This window comes from Halichoerus grypus, chromosome 8 (assembly GCF_964656455.1).
Source record: "Halichoerus grypus chromosome 8, mHalGry1.hap1.1, whole genome shotgun sequence".
NCBI lineage: Eukaryota > Metazoa > Chordata > Mammalia > Carnivora > Phocidae > Halichoerus > Halichoerus grypus.
This window is the reverse complement of record NC_135719.1, coordinates 87,750,892-87,774,495: the sequence shown is the minus strand read 5'-3', so window position 1 is coordinate 87,774,495 and position 23,604 is coordinate 87,750,892. Positions and strand designations below refer to the sequence as shown.

The 23,604-nt window shown below is 35.8% G+C and overlaps 1 protein-coding gene, 1 non-coding gene and 1 pseudogene across 3 annotated transcripts in view; all 3 read right to left on the bottom strand.

Moving 5' to 3' along the window:
• Window positions 1-21,892, bottom strand: part of SCFD1 (sec1 family domain containing 1) — a 101,266-nt gene extending 79,374 nt beyond the window's left edge. For both annotated transcript variants that reach the window (XM_036093128.2, XM_036093129.2), the window contains exons 1-6: window positions 21,763-21,892; window positions 15,830-15,900; window positions 13,492-13,580; window positions 10,039-10,129; window positions 4,650-4,772; window positions 3,244-3,331 (exon numbers count right to left, since the gene is read on the bottom strand). In XM_036093128.2, coding sequence (XP_035949021.1) covers window positions 3,244-3,331; window positions 4,650-4,772; window positions 10,039-10,129; window positions 13,492-13,580; window positions 15,830-15,900; window positions 21,763-21,820 — 520 coding nt within the window. In that variant the 5' untranslated portion in view covers window positions 21,821-21,892. The remainder of the gene's footprint in view (window positions 1-3,243; window positions 3,332-4,649; window positions 4,773-10,038; window positions 10,130-13,491; window positions 13,581-15,829; window positions 15,901-21,762) is intronic.
• Window positions 1,338-1,441, bottom strand: LOC118536405 (U6 spliceosomal RNA). Its single transcript, XR_004917671.1, has one exon. It is a non-coding gene; the product is annotated as a U6 spliceosomal RNA (small nuclear RNA).
• LOC118536403 (NADH dehydrogenase [ubiquinone] 1 alpha subcomplex subunit 12 pseudogene) lies at window positions 16,991-18,790 on the bottom strand (annotated as a pseudogene).
• Window positions 21,893-23,604: the final 1,712 nt, after the last annotated feature.

The window sequence follows — 23,604 nt, the reverse complement described above, 5'->3', positions numbered from 1 at the left end:
GCTCAATAAATGTTTGTTAAAAGACTGACTGGACTAAAACATTATCTATATAATATTTTAAATTTCCCAACACCCTGAATGCGAAAACAAATATAAAATTCAATACAACTTGTGATTATCATGAGAGGAAAGCAGAATCCAACTGTATATATTAAAGTATTTAAAGAAAGTATGAACCATCCAGAGGACATAAAAATAATAAAGAATTCAACCACGCAATATAGAATCTAGATGAGGAAATATACTGCTACTTGGTGTTGCGGATTCAAATCAGAAGACAGAAATGACCAAAAGATACAATGTGAATTATGTAAATTCAAGGGACACCAATCCAGGGAAATACTCAGCTCATTCCATCAATCTAAGATGCAGGTAAGATCCAAATGGAAGTCTCCAGCCCTTAGGTTCTGCAACCTGGTCTCACACCTCTAAATAAGAACTGACTTGAAGAGTCAAAACATTGCCCATCAATAACCTCAACTCACTTATGTTAACAACTTGGTTTGTCTGAGATAGTAGCCTGACTTTGAGAAGATAAAATCTGCTTCCTTTAAAAGGATAAATTTCCAATCCATGAAAAGTAGGTGAAATAAATAAAATCCATGACACTAACATATTATGTTGGGAGTAATCTGTTTATCAGTTGAAGCACTTGTGATATTTGAGAGGATTTGGCATATAATTATGTAATGAATAAGAGCACTGACTCTGGAGTGAGTGCCTCGGTTTAGTAATCTGGTTCTGCCATTTCCTTACCAAGTTACTCAGTATCTGTGCCTAGGTTACTTCATCTGGAAAATGTAAGTAATAATACTACCTACTTCACAAAGTTACTCGGAGGAGTAAACAAACTTACATTGTAAAGTGCTTAGAGAACAATCTATTATTATTATAAATATACTATTGAGAATCTGGGCAATTAAGCATACAATTATACTTTAAAATTAATAAACTTATACTTTAAATTTAATAATTTCAGACTTGTGATTCTTTAAGTTGAGAGGTATAAGAAAATTAGTTATATTTATAAGTACCTGAAAGTGTAATGAATTTAGACTCACTATAAATTTAATTACTTAAACAAATTATTTAAATATTTGGGCAGATTTTGCTTATTAGATTTATAAATTTGTCTGGTCTTATATTTAAAATACTTAAAAATGAAAACACTGAATTTACAAATGCAATTTAAACTGTTTAAGGGAATTCAGCAAACCAAGTTTGCTGACTAAGCTTGTTAATTGGGGCTCACTAGAATCGAGTCTGTTCAATCTGAGTTAATTGATCACAGAAAAAGTTAAGGTGCTTGCTTGTTTTTTGCTGTTGTTATTGTTGCTGTTTTTATTGAACACCTCATGAATTTGCATGTCATTCGTGCACTGCGGCCATGCTAATATCTGTATGGTTCTAATTTGAGTCTATGTGCTGCTGAAGTGAGCACAAGGTGCTTTGTTTTTATACAACCATATTTATAAATAACAATTTATAAGTTTCACTTAAAGGCTTAAGGAAAAATAGGTTTTATTTTTTTATTTTTTAAGATTTTTTAATTTATTCATTCAAGACACAGAGATACAGAGAGAGAGAGAGAATATGAGCAGGGGGAGAAGCAGAGGAAGGGGGAGAAGCAGGCCCCCCGCTGAGCAGGGAGCCCAACGCGGGCCTCGATCCCAGGGCCCTGGGATCATGACCTGAGCCGAAGGCAGACATTTAACCATCTGAGCCACCCAGGTGCCCCGGAAAACTAGGTTTTAAACATGTAACTTAAATACTTAAGTAGCTAGTTAATTAAAACTCAATTAATTGTAAATAGACTTCTGTAAATAACAACTATTGTCAAAAATCTCCGACACGGGCAATTCAGCAAATGCTTACACCCCTTTAGGGATGTTGTTTAATTTCTAAAAGACAGCATGCTATGGAGCTCAAGAAAGTCAAAAACTGATGTTCCCTTCTCTCAGGGAGCTTAACATCTGGTCCAATATTTCCTAATAGGGTACCACTGGCATTTTGGGCAGAACAATTTTCTGTTATGAGTATGGTTTACAGACTGCAGAACATCTAGCATCCCTAGTCCCTGCTCACTGAATGCTAGTAGCAGCCCAACTTAACGTGACAATCAAAATATCCTTACATATTTCCAAATGCCCCCTTAAGGGGCCATACTCTCCACTTAGGAACCAATGAAATTCTAGTCAGCCCCAAACATCTCAATCCTTAAGCAGCAAATTAATGATTATTTGAATGAACTGGCTAATCATATCTACTACAGCCTGTATTTTTCTTTAAAATATCTGAAATCATCAGTGGACATAACGTTTCAGTTAAGCAAGATGAGTAACTTTTAGAGATCTGCTATAAACACTGTATCTAAAGTCAACAATACTGTATTGTATACTTAAAAAGATTAAGGGACAAATAAAAGTGTTTTGCAAAAAAAAAAAAGCAACATAGATAATAAAATGGGGCTTGGGTGGTGTGTGTGTGTGTGTGTGTGTGTGTGTGTGTGTGTGTGTGTACACTAGTTTTAATCTACATCCAGGAATGGTCAGTTTACCAAAATTTTGAATACAAACTCCAGAGGTGGTTAGATAGCATTTGATCAAATACCAATATTCAATCCACTAGTGCATGAACAGGGTATAAGAATCAAGGGAGTCTAACAACCTGTATTTGAGAAAGGCACCTGTACTTCATTCCATAATAGTGCTATAATAACTGTTGACAAAGAGCAATATTAGCCAACCTTTTCTGAGTCCTTATTATGTGCCAGGAACCTTTCTAAGCATTTTACACATACTAATTCATTTAATTTCCACAAAAACTCTGTGAGGTAGATAGTATTATTATCCCCACTTTACAGATGAGGAAACTAAAGCACAGAGAAGCAGAGTAAGTTGATCTTGTCCAAGAGTCAAAGTACTAGAAGATACACTGAATCCTACTACTAAAATACTGTCTTATTTGCCATGAATGAACCATTCACGCAAGCTGCTATGTGGCACCTAAAAGGTCAGAGAATTGGTACTTCACTGAGCTTACAAAACAACTTTATTACATGTTGCTTACAAGTGACAGAATTCAGTCTGAGACTTATTTTCTTGGGTGTGCTTTAAAAACTCTTTTAGAGTTCTACTGCTGTAATCAAAGCTGGCTTTTGACTGTACCAAATATGCTATTTTTGTTTACGGTACATCACTCATTTTGTTAACGACGAATTATAATATTCCTGTTTTTACATACCACGATATGAAACAAGCTCCTTATTTTGATTACATAATACAAACATATCATCTTCCAAAGTAATAAAATTGAGATACTGATCAAAAACCTAGAAACAAAAGAAAAGGTTTAGAAATCAATTTTACAACATATTTTTTTAAGTAGACTCCATGCCCACTGTAGGGCTTGAACTTATGACCCTGGGTCCAAGGGTCACATGCTCTACCTACTGAGCCACCCAGGTGCCCCAATTTTACAATACTGAAAGCACACTTAGTTTGATTTAATCAACCAATGGTAAAAATGGAAAAAATTATAATTATATTCAATAACTAGAAATTATACTATTGTAGCAGACTGCCTCCCTGAGTAAGAATGAGGAGTTAGTATCAAAAAGGAATGTAAATAAGGAGGGCAGTAATATTTTCAGAAAACAAAATTTAAGAAGATACAAAAATATAGATATAGATATAAAAATTTGTTTAAAGACTGTGGTGGGGATCGGAATTTATATTAGTTCTGAAGAAAAAAAATCACAATTTCACATTCATTTTAATAACATTTTCCTAAGAAAGTCATAGTAACTACTTTTCCACCTTGAACACTTATAAAGAAGTTATACTAGTTCTTTAGAAGTGCAAATCAGGGGAAAAATTAAGAAAACTCTTTGAAATATTATTTTATTTAAAATTAATGATAAACTTTGAAAAGAAGAACATTAAGACATAGGCCTCAAAAACTAATCAGTAGTAGTTAGTAGACTATCTAAATCTAACCAGTGGGAAAAAATGGGAAGTAAATACATAGTTGTTTAGGCTTTTATTTGTCCTATATCATTTCCTAGAATTTCATGTCTTGTCCAAATTCAAGAAGCACAGGGCACAGTAGGGCTATAACCAAGAATACATTTACGGATTTATTTATAACTAAGCTGAACCTATCTAAAAAGTAACTGTGATGTAGAATGGCCGGCCTGTCCTAAGTTCCTTCTTTCTTATAATACGCAATATAACTTCTTTGGATTCTCTCTTCTAAGTAGATCTGAAGATAGTATGGTGACTATAGTGATTATAAATAAATAATGTCAATATATTTTTAGTATAATTTATAACAACACAACTGTCAAACTATTTCTAAGTCAAGCTAAAAAGATTACAAATCCTAGCCTAAAACAAAGACAGATTTCCGCATTTTATTTTTATCTTTCAAATTCATTGAATTATAGGTACCTTTAGTTTGGTTTATTTTGCCTAGTTCAAACTGTAGATAATTTGCATTATCAGAACTCTTTCTAAAAGTAATGAGTCTAAATATTTCTTAGGTTGATTTGGTCCTCTGTAAATTAGGCACCTAAGTCAATTAACAGGTTTCAGAATATACTAAATTTTACATTAACAAAATGTCATCAGCCAACCAAAATCTCTTACCTTGGCTACTTGTGTTACTGCACTGGCCGCTAATGCTGCATTTGCAATATCTTCCAGTTTACTTCTTGAAATAGCAGAAATAAAATTTAAATAATATGATTCATAGAGTTGATTTCGCAGATCCTAGAAATACAATGAATACTTCATTCTTATGAGCAAGTATAAAGGATGACCACAAATAAAAATCTTTTAGATAACTACAGGAGCAAGATTTTGTCATTATATAAATGACAATAAAAAAAAAATCCCAAGAGAAAAAAGTCATGAAGAAGTACTGGTTATTTGGTTGCCAGATATAATGGACCTATATATTAATAAAGTTATAATATTATCAATAAAATTCTATTTTAATTACAATATCACATAAAACTGCTTGAAACAGTATATCTGCGTTTTTCTTAAAAATATCCAGAAATGGCTCTCATATAGTAAAATGCTTATTATATTTTGCAGATACTATCTTCTACTGCTCTATTCATGTAGTAATACAACATTATTTCCTTTGCTGTTCAGACATAATTCCAATGACCAATTCCAGAAGTATTACTTCTCAAACATCCAAAAGTAGTATAATTTAAAGTTATGCAAATTCTTAAATCAAATTTACTTATGTTTTTAAACTCTAGGCAAATAGATATCTAAATAACCATACAAGCATACCTTGTATATGTTGCGGGTTCAGTTTCAAGCCACCACAATAAAGAAAACATTGTAACAGAGTGAGTCAAATTATTTTTTGGTTTCCCAGTGCCTATGAAAATTATGTTCATATGATACTGTAGTCTATTAAGTGTGCGATAGCATTATGTCTAAAAAAAAAAGAGTATATACCTTACTTAAAAAATACTCTATTGCTAAAAAATGCTAACCATCATCCAAGCTTTCAGCAAATTATTACTGATCACAGATCACCGTAACAAATATAATAATGAGAAGTTTGAAACAGTGTGATAATTACCAAAATATGACAAAGAAACATGAAGTGAGCAAATGCTGTTGGAAGAATGGCACTGACAGACGTGTTTGATGCAGGGTGCCACAAACCTTCAAGTTCTAAAAAGTGCAGTATCTGTGAAGCACAATAAAACAACGTATGCTTGTATTTGTTTGAACCTAAGATACTGTCCATTGAAAGAAGCACCATTATGTACCACCAAGAAAGAATTAATGCTGCCAATAAAATTCTATAACACACCATCAATTTTAAGATGCATCTGGTATCAGAGATGTTTAAGTGTGAAAAACAGAGGGTTTGGAGCCTGTGTGAGGAAGGCTGCTGAGCAGGGCAGTGGTTAAACAAAGGTTGCGGGACTGATTAAAGGATGAAGGACTGAGAATTAAGGGGAATGAGAAAATAAGTCAGTACGTGGAAGATATTGGGAGTTATGTTTCTCATTGTCATAAAAAGGAGTTATAGATTTGCAAAGGGAAAAAGAAAAAACTAGGATGAATCCTGTATTTCTGAAATGAAACAGTTTTAGATATTACCTATCTGTCTTTTTATCTAGAGAGATAAGGAAGACTTCTAGAGTTAAATATAGATATAAAGTGTGCGTATATATACATACATATATTTCCTAGTTCTGTCCATTGAGATGTCCTAAGAACTCTAACACCCTCGTAGCAATGCCTATGCCTTACTGCCAGTTGCTGATTTCTAAATACCATTCTCTACAAAAAACAACCAGGGCTCCTTAGACAAATGGCTGAATCTTGGGCTAGAACAGAGAAAGTATGAGATGAGACTGAATAATCTTATTGTGCCTAAAAATAAGGAAGTGGTCCAAGAATGATGGAGACATTGCAAAAGGACACAGAAATTGAACAAGGTTGCAGGATATAAGATCAACATATAAAAGTCAATTGTGCATCTATACATTTGCAATGAGCAATCCAAAAAACAGAATTAAAACAATCCCATTCACAATAGCATTAAAAAAATATGAGGGAATATTTTTAACAAAAGAAATGTAAAACTTTTATTTGCACACTACAAGACATTATTGAGAGAAATTAAAGAAGATCTAAACAAATGAAATGATATTCCATGTTCATGGATCAGAAAATTTAATACTGTAAAGATGACAATGTTCTCCCCAAATTGATCTACAGATTCAATGCAATCCCTATGAGATGCAAGCTCCAGGTAGCTTCCTACAGAAATTCACAACCTAATCCTAAAATTAATATAAAATTCAAGGGACCTAGGAAAGCCAAAACAATCTGGAAAACAAAGTGTAAAGTTGGAGGAATAAATTTCCCAATTTCAAACCTTGCTACAGAGCAAGAGTAGTAAAGACAGTGTGGTATTGGCATGGGACAGACATAGAGATCAGTGGAATAGAACTGAGAGTCCAGAAATAAACCAATGTATCTATTGTTAATTAATTTTCAATAAAATTGCCAAAACCATTCATGGGAGAAAGAATAATCTCTTCAATAAATGATGCTGGGTCAACAGGACAGCCACATGCAAAAGAATGAAGTTGGACACCTCACTCATACTATACATAAAAACTAACTCAAAATGGATCAAAGATCTAAATGTAAGAGCCAAAAGCATAAAAATCTTTGAAGAAAACATGGAGATTTGGCCATGGTTTCTTAAATATGACACCAAAAGCACAAGCAACTAAAGAAAAAATCAACTTAAAACTAAGTTTAAAATCAAAATTAAAAATTTTTGTGCTCCAAAGGATACCATCAAGAATGAAAAGACAACCCACAGAATAGGCAAAAACATTTCCAAATGATATACTTGATAAGGGTCTAGCATCCAAAATATAGAAAGTACTCTAACAACTCAACATTAAAAGAACAACCCAATTAAATACTGGACAAGGGATCTGAATAGACATTTCTCCAAAGATGTACAAATGGCCAATAAGCACATTAAATGATGCATATAATATCATCAGTCACCAGAAAAATGCAAATCAAAACCACAATGAGATAACACTTCAGGATGGCTATAATCAAAATGTCAGATCATAAAAAGTACTGATAAGGATCTGGAGAAACTGGGAGCCTCATAGACTGCTGGAAAGAATATAAAATGATGCAACCACTCTGGAAAACAGTCTAGCAGTTTCTCAAAAGGTAAACCATACACATGCATATCCATAAAAATATTTGTGTGTGGGGGGGCACCTGGGTGGCTCAGTCGTTAAGCATCTGCCTTTGGCTCAGGACATGATCCCAGGGTCCTGGGATCAAGTCCCGCATCAGACTCCTTGCTCCGTGGGAAGCCTGCTTCTCCCTTTCCCACTCCCCCTGCTTGTGTTCCCTCTCTCACTGTGTCTCTCTCTGTCAAAAAAATAAAAATCTTGAAAAAAAAAATTGTGTGTATTCTTCAAATGCTACATAAACAACAAAATGAAAGTAATATTCTATATAAAATTTTGTTTCCCGCCTTAAAAAAAAAAAGGTTAACTATAGAGTTATTTGACCCAGCAATTCTATTCCTAGGTGTTAATGGACATAAGAAAAATAAAAACACATACATACACAGAAATGTGTACAAATATGTTTATAGTAGCATTATTCATAATAGCCAAAAAGTGGAAGGGACTGATAAATCCTATCTCTTTAAAAAATGGCACAGTCAGGTTTATTCAAGATAAAAAAGAAAGCTGGGCATCATCAGCTACATAGGACACAAAATATGTGACCTTCGTTAACAATTTAAATACAGTTGACCCTGGAACAACACGGGGGTTGGGGCGCTGACACCTTGCACAGTTGAAAATTCACGTGTAACTTCTGATTCCCCAAGAAATTAACTAATAGTCTACTGTTGACCAGAAGCCTTACTGAAACCTAGTCAATTAACACATATTTTGTATGTTATATATATTATATACTGTATTCTTATAATAGTGTAAGCTAGAGAAAAGATTAAAAAAATCATAAGGGAGAGAAAATACATTTACGATACTGTACTGCAAAAAACCCGCCTATAAGTGGACCTGTGTAGTTCAAACCTGTGTTGTTCAAGGGTCAACTGTAGTAATTTGATTCAATAGTCAGCAACAAGATGCTAGCAGACACTGTTAGCTACTTATCTAATATCCATTTTCCCCCTCTTCCTTGCTATAAGAATCCAGATTTTGTTTGGGGACAATACACTCATTTAAATATTAACTTTTGCACCCTCCTTTGAAGTTAATTCTATCCAGTGAAACATAAATAAATTAGAGTCTTCTGGGCATTTCTGGGAAATCTTAGCTTTCCTGATCAAAACGAACAGTTAGGACTGGCATAATTTATTTCCCCCTTCTTGCTTTGAACATAGATGTGATATCAGCCTCAGCTGCCACACAACATCCAGGAAGCAACAATCAAGACATTTAAAAGGAGAAACCAAAGACAACAGATCAGAAAGACTGAAGGAGCTGGAGTCTTTGACTACTTTATAAAACTATTATACCAGCTTGGACTTCCTACTCCCAGACTTCCTATTATCTTAGAAAAATACAACCCTATTTTTAAAGTTAATATAGTTAGATTTTCTGGGGCACTTGGGTGGCTCAGTTGGTTAAGCATCTGCTTTCAGCTCAGGTCATGATCCCAAGGTCCTGGGATCGAGCCCTTTATGGGGCTCCCTGCTCAGCGGGGAGCCTGCTTCTCCTTCTCCCTCTGCCCTTCTTTGCTGCTTGTGCTCTCTCTCACTATCTCTCTCTCTCTCAAATAAATAAATAAAATCTTTAAAAAAAAGATACATATAGTTAGATTTTCTGGTTTTTAAAGCCAGGTTAAGTCCTAATCAATATGCTTCTTCAGCCAAAAAATTTTAAATCTTTCAGTCTCTTTAAAATTCAAAGATAGTCTCAAAAATTAAAGTGGGAAATTGGGTAAGACAACTTCTGATTTTTCACACTGGAAATCTAAGAAATTTTTAGTTTTTATTTATTTGATACAGAGAGAGAACACAAGCAGGGGGAGCAGGAGAGGGAGAGGGAGAGTAGGCTCCCCACTGAGCAGAGCAGAGAGCCCGCATGGGGCTCGATCCCAGGATCCTGGGACCATGCCCTGAGCTGAAGGCAGCTGTTCAACCAACTGAGCCATCCAGGCGCCCCCTAAGAAATTTTTTTTTTAAAGATTTTTATTTATTTGTTTGTTTGTTAGAGAGAGAGAGAGAGAGAGAGAGAGCGAGTGCGCACAGCAGGGGGAGCGGCAGGCAGGGGGAGAAGCAGGCAAGGGGAGAAGTAGGCTCCCTGCTGAGCAAGGAGCCCAATGCAGGACTCGATCCCAGGACTCTGGGATTATGACCTGAGCCGAAGGCAAGCGCTTAACTGACAGCCACCCAGGCATCCCGAAATCTAAGAAATTTTTTGGAAAAAAACCTGTTTCCACATTACAGGGTCAGGAAATTAAGAACCCATATTACCTGGCACATTCTGTCAATATTTTCTTCAGTTGGCATTACAAAGTACACTGCAGGAACATCTGGTATAGGATCTCGATCAGAGTGCAAAAGCCTAAAAGACATAAAGAACATAAAATTCATTTTTTTCTTAGTCACTTATCTACAAATATAGTTTAGAACAGTATTTCTCAAACTAGGAATTAACCAGTTCAGGGACAAGAACCAGTATACTAAAAGTGCTTGCTGAAATTAATCATTTAACCCAGCTTTTTCCTTGTATCATTGCTAATATTATTTATTAGTAAGATCCTAATGTCAGTCTTCATCTCTTCTACTACAATCACGTTATTTCTAATACCAATATTCTTCCTGAAGAACTAAAGCACATTCAATACCAATTTTATTTCCAGTTTTCATAGAAATATGGTTGGGGAGTGCAGTTCTGTAAGAGGGTAAAAAGAAAGCTGGAAGAGTCTTTAAAAATAATGAAAAATTTTGGGGCGCCTGGGTGGCTCAGTTGGTTAAAGCGTCTGCCTTCGGCTTAGGTCCTGATCCCGGGGTCCTGGGATCGAGCCCCACATCGGGCTCCCTGCTCAGTGGGGAGTCTGCTTCTCCCTCTTCCACTCCCCCTACTTGTGTTCCCTCTCTCACTGTCTCTCTCTCTGTCAAATAAATAAATAAACTCTTTAAAAAAATCATTAAAAATATAATAATGAAAAATTTTAACCATAAATAAAATCAAATATATTTTTTAAATGAAAGATACATGAATGCTTCCTTAAAACTTTAAAACAATCTATTTTTTTATATTTATTGCATCATAAGAGAGTGAACAAGAGATCTAAGTATTTCATAGATTATACCACCTGATAGTTTTCTCCTACAATTCAGGGAGTATCTTGATTCAAATATCCCAATATCAAATAACAAAATGTCTCTATTCTTCACTTTAAGATTCTGCTATCCTTGTATCAGGAAATATGACAACATGCTCTTTGTACAATAGTCTAGTCATCCTATGAACAATCTTCTATATGCAGTCTTCCTATACATGCTTCTCTATTGTAGTCACCTCTCTATAAGGAAGAGAGTGAAAGAGGCTGCCGCTGTGTCTGCATTTCATGACTTCCTTCCATCTGTTTGGCTGCTGCTACTGACACCAGAAAGATTACACCGTTATGGCAGCCATTGTTTGTTATCTTCTTATGCTGGCTGTCCAACTGCCTAAAGGGCTACAACCACCATTTCATCTTCTGGAAACTTAATAATTATTATTTTCTACAAATCAGCCTAAACCAGCTTGCAGGATATGAAGTAACTGACGAAGTATTCTCCAGCAAATAGGGAAGAATAGTCAGAGGCACCATGCACAGAAATTCACAAGGGCAGCTGTGTGATCTTTTCATGTTCTGGTGACAACAGCAACAGGTAGCAGAAAGAATTTATTACTCTCAAACTGGCAGACTAGCTTGTCACTCCTTAAGGAAGTACTAAGGCTCATCTCTGTTAGTCACTGTTACTGAGCCATTATGGCTCAGTAGACAAACAGTAGAGAATTCATGGTCAAGCAACCTGAACACTGCTACTAACTAGCTGTACAATTATGGGACAATCACTTAAACTCTATAAACTTTAATCTTTTGTTAGTAAAATAAATGAATTAATAATCAGTTAGGCAGCAATAGTAACCAATGCTTATTTTTTTCATCTTTTTTTTTTTTTTTAAGATTTTATTTATTTATTTGACAGAGAGAGACACAGCGAGAGAGGGAACACAAGCAGGGGGAGAGGGAGAGGGAGAAGCAGGCTCCCCGCTGAGCAGGGAGCCTGATGCGGGGCTCGATCCCAGGACCCCGGGATCATGACCTGAGCTGAAGGCAGACGCTTAACGACTGAGCCACCCAGGTGCCCCAGTAACCAATGCTTATTAATAAATCACCATTTCCAAGGACGACATCAAGCCAAATATTCAGGTAGGAAGAATGAACACATTACCAGCAACAAATTTTTATTTTAAGTTTGAAATAAAAATGAAAGGAAAATCCGTATTCCATATTTCATCAAACCTAAGGTGCTATCAATTTTAAAACATATTATTAAAATAATTCCTGTTAAGGGGTGCCTGGGTGGCTCAGTCGTTAAGCGTCTGCCTTCGGCTCAGGTCATGATCCCAGGTTGCTGGGATCGAGCCCCGCATCGGGCTCCCTGCTCGGCGGGGGGCCTGCTTCTCCCTCTCCCACTCCCCCTGCTTGTGTTCCCTCTCTAGCTATGTCTCTCTCTGTCAAATAAATAAATAAAATTTTTTTTTTTTTTAAAGATTTTATTTATTTATTTGACAGAGAAAGAGCGAGAGCAGGAACACAAGCAGGGGGAGTGGGAGAGGGAGAAGCAGGCTTCCCGCGGAGCAGGGAGCCCGATGCGGGGCTTGATCCCAGGACCCTGGGACCATGACCTGAGCCGAAGGCAGACGCTTAACGACTGAGCCACCCAGGCGCCCCTAAATAAAATCTTTAAAAAAAAAAAAAAAATAATAATTTCTGTTAAAATTGACAGAAAAATGCTGCCAATTTAACCATGACATAGCATTAATTAGAAGATAGATCCTAATTTCAGAAATATAAAAAAAGTGAAAAATATATTTTAGAATTAATGCAATATAATATTCTATTAATTTAAAACAAATGCTCAACATAAAATTGTAGAATTTAAGAATTTAACCACATTCTGATATGTTACTCACTGGAAATCTAAAACCACATTCCCACTAAAAGAGCACATTTCAATCCAATATATCATAACATAATAGAATGAGAACTGGTTATAACACCATAAATAGAACAAAATGCAAATACGTTAGAGTATCTTGGATTCCTTCAGTACATAAAAGTATTAGTATGTATACATGAGTACAGCCCTTCTCCAGATGTTCTATTCAGCCAAGTCTACAAAGCAATGCAATTTGTTTTATTTATCAAACATATCAGAAGTAATAAAATCAAATACAGTCAGTAGTTAAGAAGACAACATAGATAGGTCCTATGGTGATTAATAGTGATTATTTCATAGATACTTATATTTTTCATATTAATGATAAACTAATTTAGATATTCTTTTTAAAAAGTATATTTAAATTGAAGAAATAAAAAATTTTCAGAGATGGAAGAGACCTTAACAGAACCAGTTCTTTTCCTTCACATGAGAGGGTAAACCAGTCTGTATGAAAAGACACAAGAGAGAAAATTTAAATTCTGAAATTATAAAGTCTCAGATTGAGAATTATTTTTAACTTCAGAAGTAAATAGATAAAAGGAGATAAGAGAAAAAAAACATTGTTTTATACAAGTACTGTAGCTAGTATTATTTTCTCTATAAATGTCCCTTAATAATTTGATTTCAAGGTGGCCAAATATAACCTTTAACAAAGTATCTGAAAACAAATGTCATTATTAGAAATATGTCATTATTAGAACTCACAGATGCAGAGTGATTCCCATGTCTCTCAGCTCTTTCACAGACAGCAGTGGAGAGATGATATCTTGGCCAAATCTGTCATAAATGAGCACCTAGTTAAAATTAAAAAAAAAAAAAAAGTGTTTTTGAGTATCAGTGAACAGTCAATGAAGAACTCATATTAAGACAATGCTGAAGTATATTTTATTTTAATAAATCATGTATGCTGAATTCTTTTACTTACCTCAATTTAATATTTTCCATCTTTTACTAAAATGTACATTCATGTCCTAATCTATTTTTTAAAGCATGCTCACTTAAGGCTGAAATAATATTACATAAATTTATTCTCCTAAAGTATTTTTTCTAGGATAAAAAAGCATACTAGAAACTATAAAATATTCATCCGAAACTAATAATAAAGGACTCTGAACATACAACAAACTCACATATGCTTCCCCACAGAGTTAGCACATATCTTTTCTAAAAAGAGAAGTAAAAATTAGTCCCTCTCAAAACTGATGTGTAACAAGTATAAAGAAAATTTGGTAATTTAAGCATCTCAGGTTAATAATATACTCATTTAAAAAATTAAGTCCCTCAAGAGTACTTGCTAGCCTTATTGTCATACATTTTTCCACATTCTAAAATATTAAAACTGACATCTTTGAGGGGTAGTAAGAACTCTGAGTCTTCTAACTCAAAATTACCTTTAGAGTTAAAGCAAATAAAAGAGAAACTTCAATTAGTGTTTCTTCATAACTACCTCAATAATTCTTTATGGAGTAAGAAATTGCTAATGAGAGGATGAAACATGCTTGTCATAAAAAAATGCTTTTGCTATATGCCAGCATTTCCTTTAGAAAAGCTAAAACTGGAGGCATCTGGCTGGCCTAGTCAGAGGAACTTGCCACTCTTGACCTTGGGGTCATGAGTTTGAGCCCCACACTGGGTGTAGAGATTACTTAAAAATAAAATCTTTAAGGGCGCCTGGGTGGCTCAGATGGTTAAGCATCTGCTTTCGGCTCAGGTCATGATCTCCAGGTCCTGGGATCGAGCCCCACATCTGGCTCCCAGCTCAGCAGGGAGTTTGCTTCTCCCTTTCCCTCTGCCTCTCTCTCTCTTAAATGAATAAATAAAAAAAAATCTTAAAAAAAGAAACGAAAAGCTAAGACTCTTCTGCTCTAGTTATAAGAAGTTGGATGTTTCATCTCTCAAAAGTCTTCCCTCTTTAAAACTCCGTATATTTGTATTATTAATCTTGTATAGAAGAATGGGAAAGGAGAAAATTTGACACAAATCTGTACCCAAGAAATTCTCAAGCTATTTAATTCAAAAGCTTAATACAGGCTTTAGAAACAATAAATGAGCATTGCTTATGCAAGGGGCAATTAAGAGGATGCCCACAAATAAACATGAAGAAGGTAAAAATTAGGGGATACTCTGAAGCTTAACTTATAAATTCAAAATAGATGACTTTAACCACCTTTAGAGTTAACCCAAAGGAATTAAAAGGACTCATCAGAGTTTTCAAAACATCCATAATAGTAATCAGGTTGATCTGTTCTCAATTATTAGTAAAAAAGAAGTATAAAGTGACTATAAACTAATAAGTTTAAACCTAATCAGCTGTATTCTAATCTCTTCGAAGAAAGAAAGTAGGAAGTTTAGAATGAAGAAGCTCAAAGGACAGGAATTTTTAAAGGTTCTCCAGCATTTCTCAAAGGAGAAAGATTACAGATTGCTTTCTAGTCCAATTAACAGTTTCCCTGACAGTTTTATAGATCATAAACTAATAAGCTGGCATTCTAGTTTACAGATCACTCTCTCATGAGTTGGTTAAAACGGACCAGTCTCCCTGAATCTGACTAACCTTGAACAAGCTTGCAAGATCCAAATTCAGGACTTGCAAAGCTAAGGAACAAAATATCAACCAGACTAAAGACCTACTAGTGAGAGCCAAGAGATCAGCTGGATTCCCCAGATGAGTATTACCATCCTTGTCTGTCTCCCTCCATAAAGTGTTTATTAAAAAGATTCACATTAAGAGGCTCCTGGGTGGCTCAGCTTGGTTGAGCATCCGACTCAGGTCATGATCTCAGGGTTGTGAAATAGAGTCCTATGTTGGGCTCCTCATTGACCGTGGAGGCTGCTTAAGATTCTCTCTCTCCCTCTGCCCCACCTCCTCCCCCCCACCGCTTGCTCACATGCGGACGCTCTCTCTCTTTCAAAAAAAAAAAGAAACCATGTTTAATAAAAATACATTACAACTAAAATGTGCTACTGTTCAGCATTAACAAGAAATTTCCTCCTGAAGAGCCAAGAAAAAGGAAACAGTCCCCATTAAAATAAAGTCTCTTACCTTCCATACTGGTTCTCCAGTGCTATTTTTAACATGAGGCACATTGAAATTCAACATACGCTTCAAAGCCACTGGAAATGAAAACAGTCTTATTAAATATTATCATTATTTTTCAGGATTTCATTCCATGCCCCCCGCATTTATTACTCACCACCTCAAAACAAAATGCACAAATCATTCCAGTAAAACTGATTAATCAAATGACTGGATATGCAGAAGCAGGATAAGACTTTGTAAGACCATTTCATCAACAGTTAACTGGCAAGTGTTGGGGAGATTTTTCTGTCGCCAGATGAAAATGTGAAAAATGTTCAGGAAGAAGCCTTTCTCGTTTCTCATGACAATCCCACACTACGTTTTTTTAAGTTTTTAAAAATTTTAATTCCAGTATAGTTAACATAGTGTTATATTAGTTGCAGGTGTACAATATAGTAATCCAGCAACTTTATACATCACTCAGTGCTCATCATGGTAAGTGTACGCTTTAATCCTCATCACCTATTTCACCCACCGACCCCCACCTCCCTTCTGATAACCGTTAGTTTGTTCTCTCTAGTTAAGAGTCAGCTTCCTAGTTTGTCTCTCTTCTTTTTCCTTTGCTCGTTTTGTTTCTTAAATTCTACATATGAGTGAAATCATATGGTATTTATCTTTTGCTGACTGACTTATTTCACTTAGCATTATACTGTCTAGCTCCATCCATGTTGTTGCCAATGATAAAGGGTTAGCATCTAAAATATCTTAATAACTTATATAACTCAACAACCAAAAAACAAATAATCCAGTTAAAAAATGGGCAGAAGACATGAACAGATATTTCCCCACACTACATTTTATAAAGATGAAAAAGAAGTTTTATCAACTGCAAACTTGCAGGGGTCTCAATAGACAACTGGAGCTGTTGTCTATTTACTGTTGGGCTGAAAGCACAGATCAGAATCACTTGAAAAACAAAAATTATGTATGATATATTTAAGTGGTTCATATACAAAACCTTCATACAGCAGGTCTATGTTGTAGTTATCTTGCAGTACATTTTATGACCAATTTATCTCATTAGATTCACAGAAAAGTTGTATTGGTTTAATATTATATGCTCCATGGAAAAAGTGAGACTTTCCCATAGATATAGTAGATAACTCCTGCTAAGAAAATACACAATTTCTTTTTTTTCTTAATCAAACAATTTTAATCAAATGAATAGTAAGCAGTAAAAGTGCAATTGCATGAAGAGCCCCATATTTCACATGTTCAAACTGTTTTCCAGTGTCTTTACTTGCAAGGTGTTGAAGGTGGGACCCACTCTTGAATCTTCTTTCTAGTGGTAGAATAAGGTACATATTGTTCTGGAGTGCCACTCACATTGAACTTATGTTTGTCCAGATGAATTTATGAGTAATAGGTGGTTTTGTTGTTGGAGGATCATCGGTCATACAGTGAAGCCAATGATGCACACAGAAGGCTGTGGCTTCCATCTCAGGTGATCTCTTTACTTGCTCTCAGGAAGCCACATCCAGAGATGGCCTTGTGGAGGGGCCCACAGGAGTGATCGCAGAAGCAAATCTTGGAGGTCTGCCTACAGCCATTCAGGGGGCACCATGCTTCCATCCACATCCCAAAATGTGTTTTTGCCATTCGTTTCAGTAGTATATATAACCCATCGGTGACGGCCAAAAAACTGCTTGTTGTCTTCATAGTATTTGTTACCATATTTGTCTTCCCCCACTAAGGTACCAACCCTCACATCATTTGCCCTGAAAAAAACCCGTAGATAGCCCACATTTCAGGGCCTTGAAAATACACAATTTCTAAAATCAAAGCAGTTATGTTCTATATGTTATTGTACTTTGAGGTTTTTATTGCTCATCTTTATGTGTGATAACAGACTCAGAAACATTTCCTAAGGAAAATAAAAATCTCAATATACTTTTATGTGAAGTCAAGAATGCCAATATTGAAGGAAGGGTAGTAGTTAGATAATTTAATTTTTAAGATTGTCAGCCCTGAAATCTACCTGGCTGATTTTTAAAAGCATTTGTATTAGACTTTATTAATATTAATCTACAAGTCAAACTCCTACCTATATAATACTATATACTGTATACTATATATAGTATATATAATTTATCATATAATATTCAAATCACCAGTGTTATCAATTTATAGTAGACTGATTCATTCACTAGAAAAACTTCTATTAAATACTTACTTCTTTAGGTAGGTAAAGTACTATCAGTGTACATACAGACATGACTTTTTGGTAAAATGTTAGTAGCTAATGCCTAGCCAATAATACACACTGCCAATAATTTACAGCTGCTTCAAAAGCTTACAGATATTATATTATATAAAAACACACATAAACACACAAAAAAACCACTTTTGTATTTAAAACTGAAATAACATAGAAGGCATAGAGGGTGCTGCAGAATTAACTCTCCCACTGAGCTTTAATGAATTCTTCCTCCCACTTCCAGGTAATATAGACATCACCACCCTGGCACCCATGGCCTAAGAGAGAGAAAATCTTGTTTCTGGGAACAGCTATTCATATTCTTGAAACAGGACAACTAGGAAAAAAACACAGCCTGGCCTGCATGTGAGTCCCAGGAGTTCTCTAGAGCTAGGCCTTATCTTACTGAAAAAAAGGTGTTTTAGCAGATATTCCATTTGCCTTCTCAGTCCCATCTAGGTTAAGTTTCCTCAACTCCGACCCTTGGCTAACTTGTTAACAGAGATTTTGACACAGTGGATTTGATTTAATAAAGTACAGGGTCTATGTTTAAAGAATGTGTAAGAATATAATTTTACTTTCATCAGAGTAACTCCCTAAAGGCTTAAATCATTGCTTTTAACTGAAATAGCAAACTAGTTTTCTTTACTGACCCTAAATATACCATCCACAGTTCTAGGCTTGGTTAATGTAGTTTCACCCTTACCTGGAATATTTTCTTCACTCATTCGCTATATATTCAACTATACTTACTATTCATTCAACAAATGTTTAGTGATTGTTTACCATCTGCTGGACACTGCTCCAGCTGTTGGCACTAAACACACAGATGGAAAAAAAAATGACCTATCCTCAGAAGCTTTCATTTTAGTTTGGGGAAAAAGACAACAAAGTAAGTTAAACATGTAGCATGTGAGATCATGACAAGTGCTATGAAGAAAAACAAAGGAAAGAGGGAAGAGAGAGTTGCAGTGTAATTTTAAGCAGGGTAGCCGACAAGGGTCTCCTGAGAAGGTAACATCTGAGTAAAGGTCTAAGGGAGGTGAAGGAGTGAGACACCCAGTTATCTCTGAAACACTATTCCAGAAAGAGGTAACAAATAAAAAGGCTCTGTAGTGGGAGCATTCTGGTGTGTTCAAGGAAAGAAGAGAGTAATAGGGAGTGAAGTCAAAAAAGTTAAGTGGGGAACAGATCATTTAGGGCCTTGTAGACCACTGTAAGATTTTTTTGGCTTTTACCATGATTGAAACGGGAAGCTGTTGGAGAGTTCTGAGCAAATATGTGGCAAGATCACTTTGGCACTGTATGAAGAAAAATGAAGAGGAACAAGAATATAAAAGCAAGAAGACTATATAAGAGGTTAATGCAAAAATTCATGGTGTTTTGGACTTGCGTGATAGCAATGACAATAATCAGATTGTGGATATATTTTCAGAATAGAACTGATAAGATTTACTCACAGATCTAATACGGGATATGAAAAACAAAAGTCAAGAAACCTTAAAGGCTTTTGACCCGAGGAACTAACTACAAGGATGGAACTGACATTCTGATCTAAGCAACAAGGACGGAGTTGCCATTAATTGATATGGTAGACAGAGTTCAGAGGAAAGGTCTAGGGCAGAGATATAAATTTGGAGATCATTAGCATATATATAGTACCTAAAGCCAAGAGGCTACATGAGATCACTACAAGAGAGCAGTTGATCTGTGGCTCCCCAATGTTGAGAAGTGGGGATGTTGAGCAAGAACCCTCAATGGAGAGGCATGCGTGAAAGGCTACGGTTACACAAGATTCTGCCTGTTGTACTAAAGGTAAGAAGAGAGAGGGGAGTGTTCCAGGAAACTTCCACAAACGAGATGACTTTTGAGGTGACTTTTAAAAGATAAATATTCTTCAAGCAGGCAAAGCAAAAAACAGGCATGCTAGTTACCCTCCCTATACCTTAGTTTCCTCATCTACAAAATGGAGACAATAATACATGTAAAATCACAACAGTGCCGAGCAATATTAACTGCTCAATATCAGCTATTATCTATCCAAATAGATTGCAAATTCTTCTGTATCACAGTGTCCCGTACTTAGAATATTTGAGAATTCATTTTGATTTACTTCCCAAAACATTCTCAACAGTCATCAGGGAAATGTTTACTTCTGCTCCTATAGCACATATACAGGGTTTTACCTTTCTCTAAAAATATGAACTCAACTAGAGTAGTAATTTGATAAATGATTAATGTGGCATAACCTATCTAGTTATAAGGTGAAATCTCACTATAATGAAGTTTATTTCCACAGAAATCAAAATTATACTATTAGATTTTAATATTCTACAAAGTTTCTGCATGTAAAAATTATGACCATACAAATTTCATTTTTCGAAAAGCTCCTTTGTATTGGTTAAGTCTTCCTTGATATGCTGTTTTATTTTAATATGTAGTATGACCTAATTCATTGGGCTTCATTAAGCTGTCAGAACCATACTGCAAAGACAAGTGGGGCTTCTATTTGCTTACAGATAAAATGTACGGCAGGTATTTCCCTAATTTTATTTAAATTATGCTTAACTTTATCTGATAGCTTATACTAAATTACCTAATGGGAAAAGCAGGAACACAATTCCATATGCACTCTGTCATTACTAGATTGAAATCTATCAATTTTTTCTTTGAATTCTAAAGGAAGGAATCAAGCACAACCAAAATCCCTTCTGTAAGCCATATTAATTGTAACCATTTATTTTTCATTTCAGATTAACATGCAGAACATGGTTACAAGTGACAGAATTTCCAAATATGCATATTCTTGATGGGTTGTTTCTACTAGCTCCTCAAACAGCTTGCCAACTTTCAGGACAATTAGCTAATAGGCATAAACCATTAGTTTGTAGCTAACAGGTATAAACCATGTTTATCAGAAGTTTACAAAAAATAAGGAAAAACAAAGTCTCTAAGATGGAAAAAATATCGAAGATCAAGGGAAGAAATATGTACCCTAAAAAAAAACCAACCAGATTTCACTGTACAAATGGAAGCTATAACTGCTCTATCGAGGATGAAACTAATAGTTTTAAAATACTAATCTGTCAAACGGTTAAAATGACAAAGCTACTAATTCATTTGATTTTTGCCATTCCTCAATTCCATTCCGGCAAGCTGAAGAAGGAAATCTTTATCACTAGGCATTTCTCTTCAGATACCCCCAAAAGACTGGTCCAAAGGAGAGAAATAGCAGAACGTAAACTGCTCTGAAAGAATACCTAAATTTTGTAATTGTGGAGGAAGTGCCAAAAACGAAACTCCTTCAACATTAAAACTAGCAGAGAACTGAACCACGCACAGAAACAAACCCAGAGACTTCATAGGTGGCAACAGAGGGGGGGAAATGCCAGCTACCATATCTTCTTGTGATGCCCTTCTGACGCCCAGTAGAAAAGAGACAGGAGCAGGCCCGTAGCAAACTACCCACCCTGAAGCCCGTTCTCCTGAACCACATATGAGGGATCGAGTTCTCAAGCCACTGGCATCTTCCCTAAAAACTCAAAAGGGGAGGGGCTCTCAATGCTCTAGAAACTGGACTAAGCCTCTGGAGGGCCGTCTCTGAGCTGCACGCACCGCGACCGAGGGAGGGCGACAAGCAGAGGAAGAGGCTGTCTCCACCGCAAGCGTAAAACCGCAGGGAGAAGGGAATAAATCGTACCGGTTTGTCTCTCTCGAATACTGGCCCCTGCAGCCGCCGCCATCTTGACTCCCACCATCCACTGCACGGTTGGCGAGGACAACCCGAGGATTACGTGGCCACCCCGACTGCCCCGGAAGCAAAGCCCAGAGGGGCGGGCCGAGGGAGGCTCTCGCGGGCTGGATCCCGCCTCCTTCAGCTTTCTTCAAAACTTGGCAGACCCGGGGAGTTAATACCTGAACACCTGGTGTTTACTTTCAGCTGTGAAATAGTAGGGATTTTTATCCTATCTAATGAAGCCACAGCTTCTCAAATCGTAGCTGCTTTAAACCGAACTTTTAGGGAGGAGCGTGGTGTTAGTAATTAAATACTAAATTGGTCGTGGTGTTAGTAATTAAATAGTAAATTGGTCGTTTTCAGATCTCTTAAATGTTGAGAATGCTCTAGGGGTTTAAGGATCACTGGACTAAAGTAAATGAAGCTCCAGGAACAAAGTAGGCGTTTAAATGCTAGCTCATTTCTCCGTTTCCAAGTGCAGTAGAAGTATCCCCTTTGCCCCCTTTTTTCGGGGAAACAAGGCAGTTTTGGAGCATTGCTCTAAATTCTGGCAGATTTCTCAATCTCATCTGTTAGGGAAAACGGTTTAGTTTTATGGTGTTTTGCCTACATGAACACAGGAACTAGGAAGGTACAAAATGGCAAATTGGTATCCTCCTCCCTTTTAAGTAACTGCAAGATCACATAACATAACGGGTGGGGGAGGTTAGTGGACAGAGCTGGTATTTTAATATACGCGTGAAGCCATGTGATGACAAAACGTATGCGCTATTGATAACTGATTTTAGTTACTTTTGTGTAAAAAAGTTTTTCGACTTTATCGAGGTGTAACTGACAAAATTTGGAAAGTAAAGTTTACATCGTTAATGATTTGATAGAAGTATAACACTGCGAAAGGATTCCCCCTATCTAGTTACCACATCCATTACCTCATATATTTCTCTTCGTTTAGGTGAAAATATTTAAAATCTACTCAGCATATTTCAATTATACAATAGTTATCAACTGTAGTCACCATATTATGTATTAGGTCTCAGACGTTATTCATCTTACAGCTGAAAAGTTGTCACTACATCAAATGAACTATATGTGGAATCTAAAAAAAAAAGGGCGCCAAATTCATGGACACAGACCAAGAGTGACTACCAGGGGCTGGTGGGTGGGAAAAATAGGTTGATAAAAGGTTATGAACCTACATTCTTTACCTTTAAGAATTGCATCATCTCTCATTTTTACAGCTAATTGGCATAATCACTAAGAAATTTACTGTTGGAGTATTTACTGTTTTCTTCAGTGTTATTTTGAAGGAATATTTTGAAGGAATCACCAATGATGTAAGTGTACTGTAATTAAACAGAAATGACAATTCCTGCCCTAGGGGAAAGTTCTACTTCATCGTTTGTCTTCATGGAAAGTAAAACATACACTTTATCATCTTCCAATATCTGAAAGCCCAATCTTGTTCATTTGGGTACTTTCATTTTCAAATGCAAATCTATCAGCTAACCATTTCAGTTCTATCACAGACTTCTTCCTAAGACTGTGAGTCATACTAATACAAAACATTAAGACAATGTTTAACATTTATATATAGTATATACATATGAAATGATAAAAAGTGTTCTGACCAAGGAGTGCACAGAAGGTGGGCAAAAAAAGTATAAAAAAATATATCCCGCAAAATAGTGGCAGTAGACAAATAGAACCTGTAAGGCTGAGATTGAGAGAGGAATTTGTTATGCATTCCTAGAATCAGCAAGAATCAAACTATGGTTTCAAAGTGTTAACCTAATTTACTGTAGACTT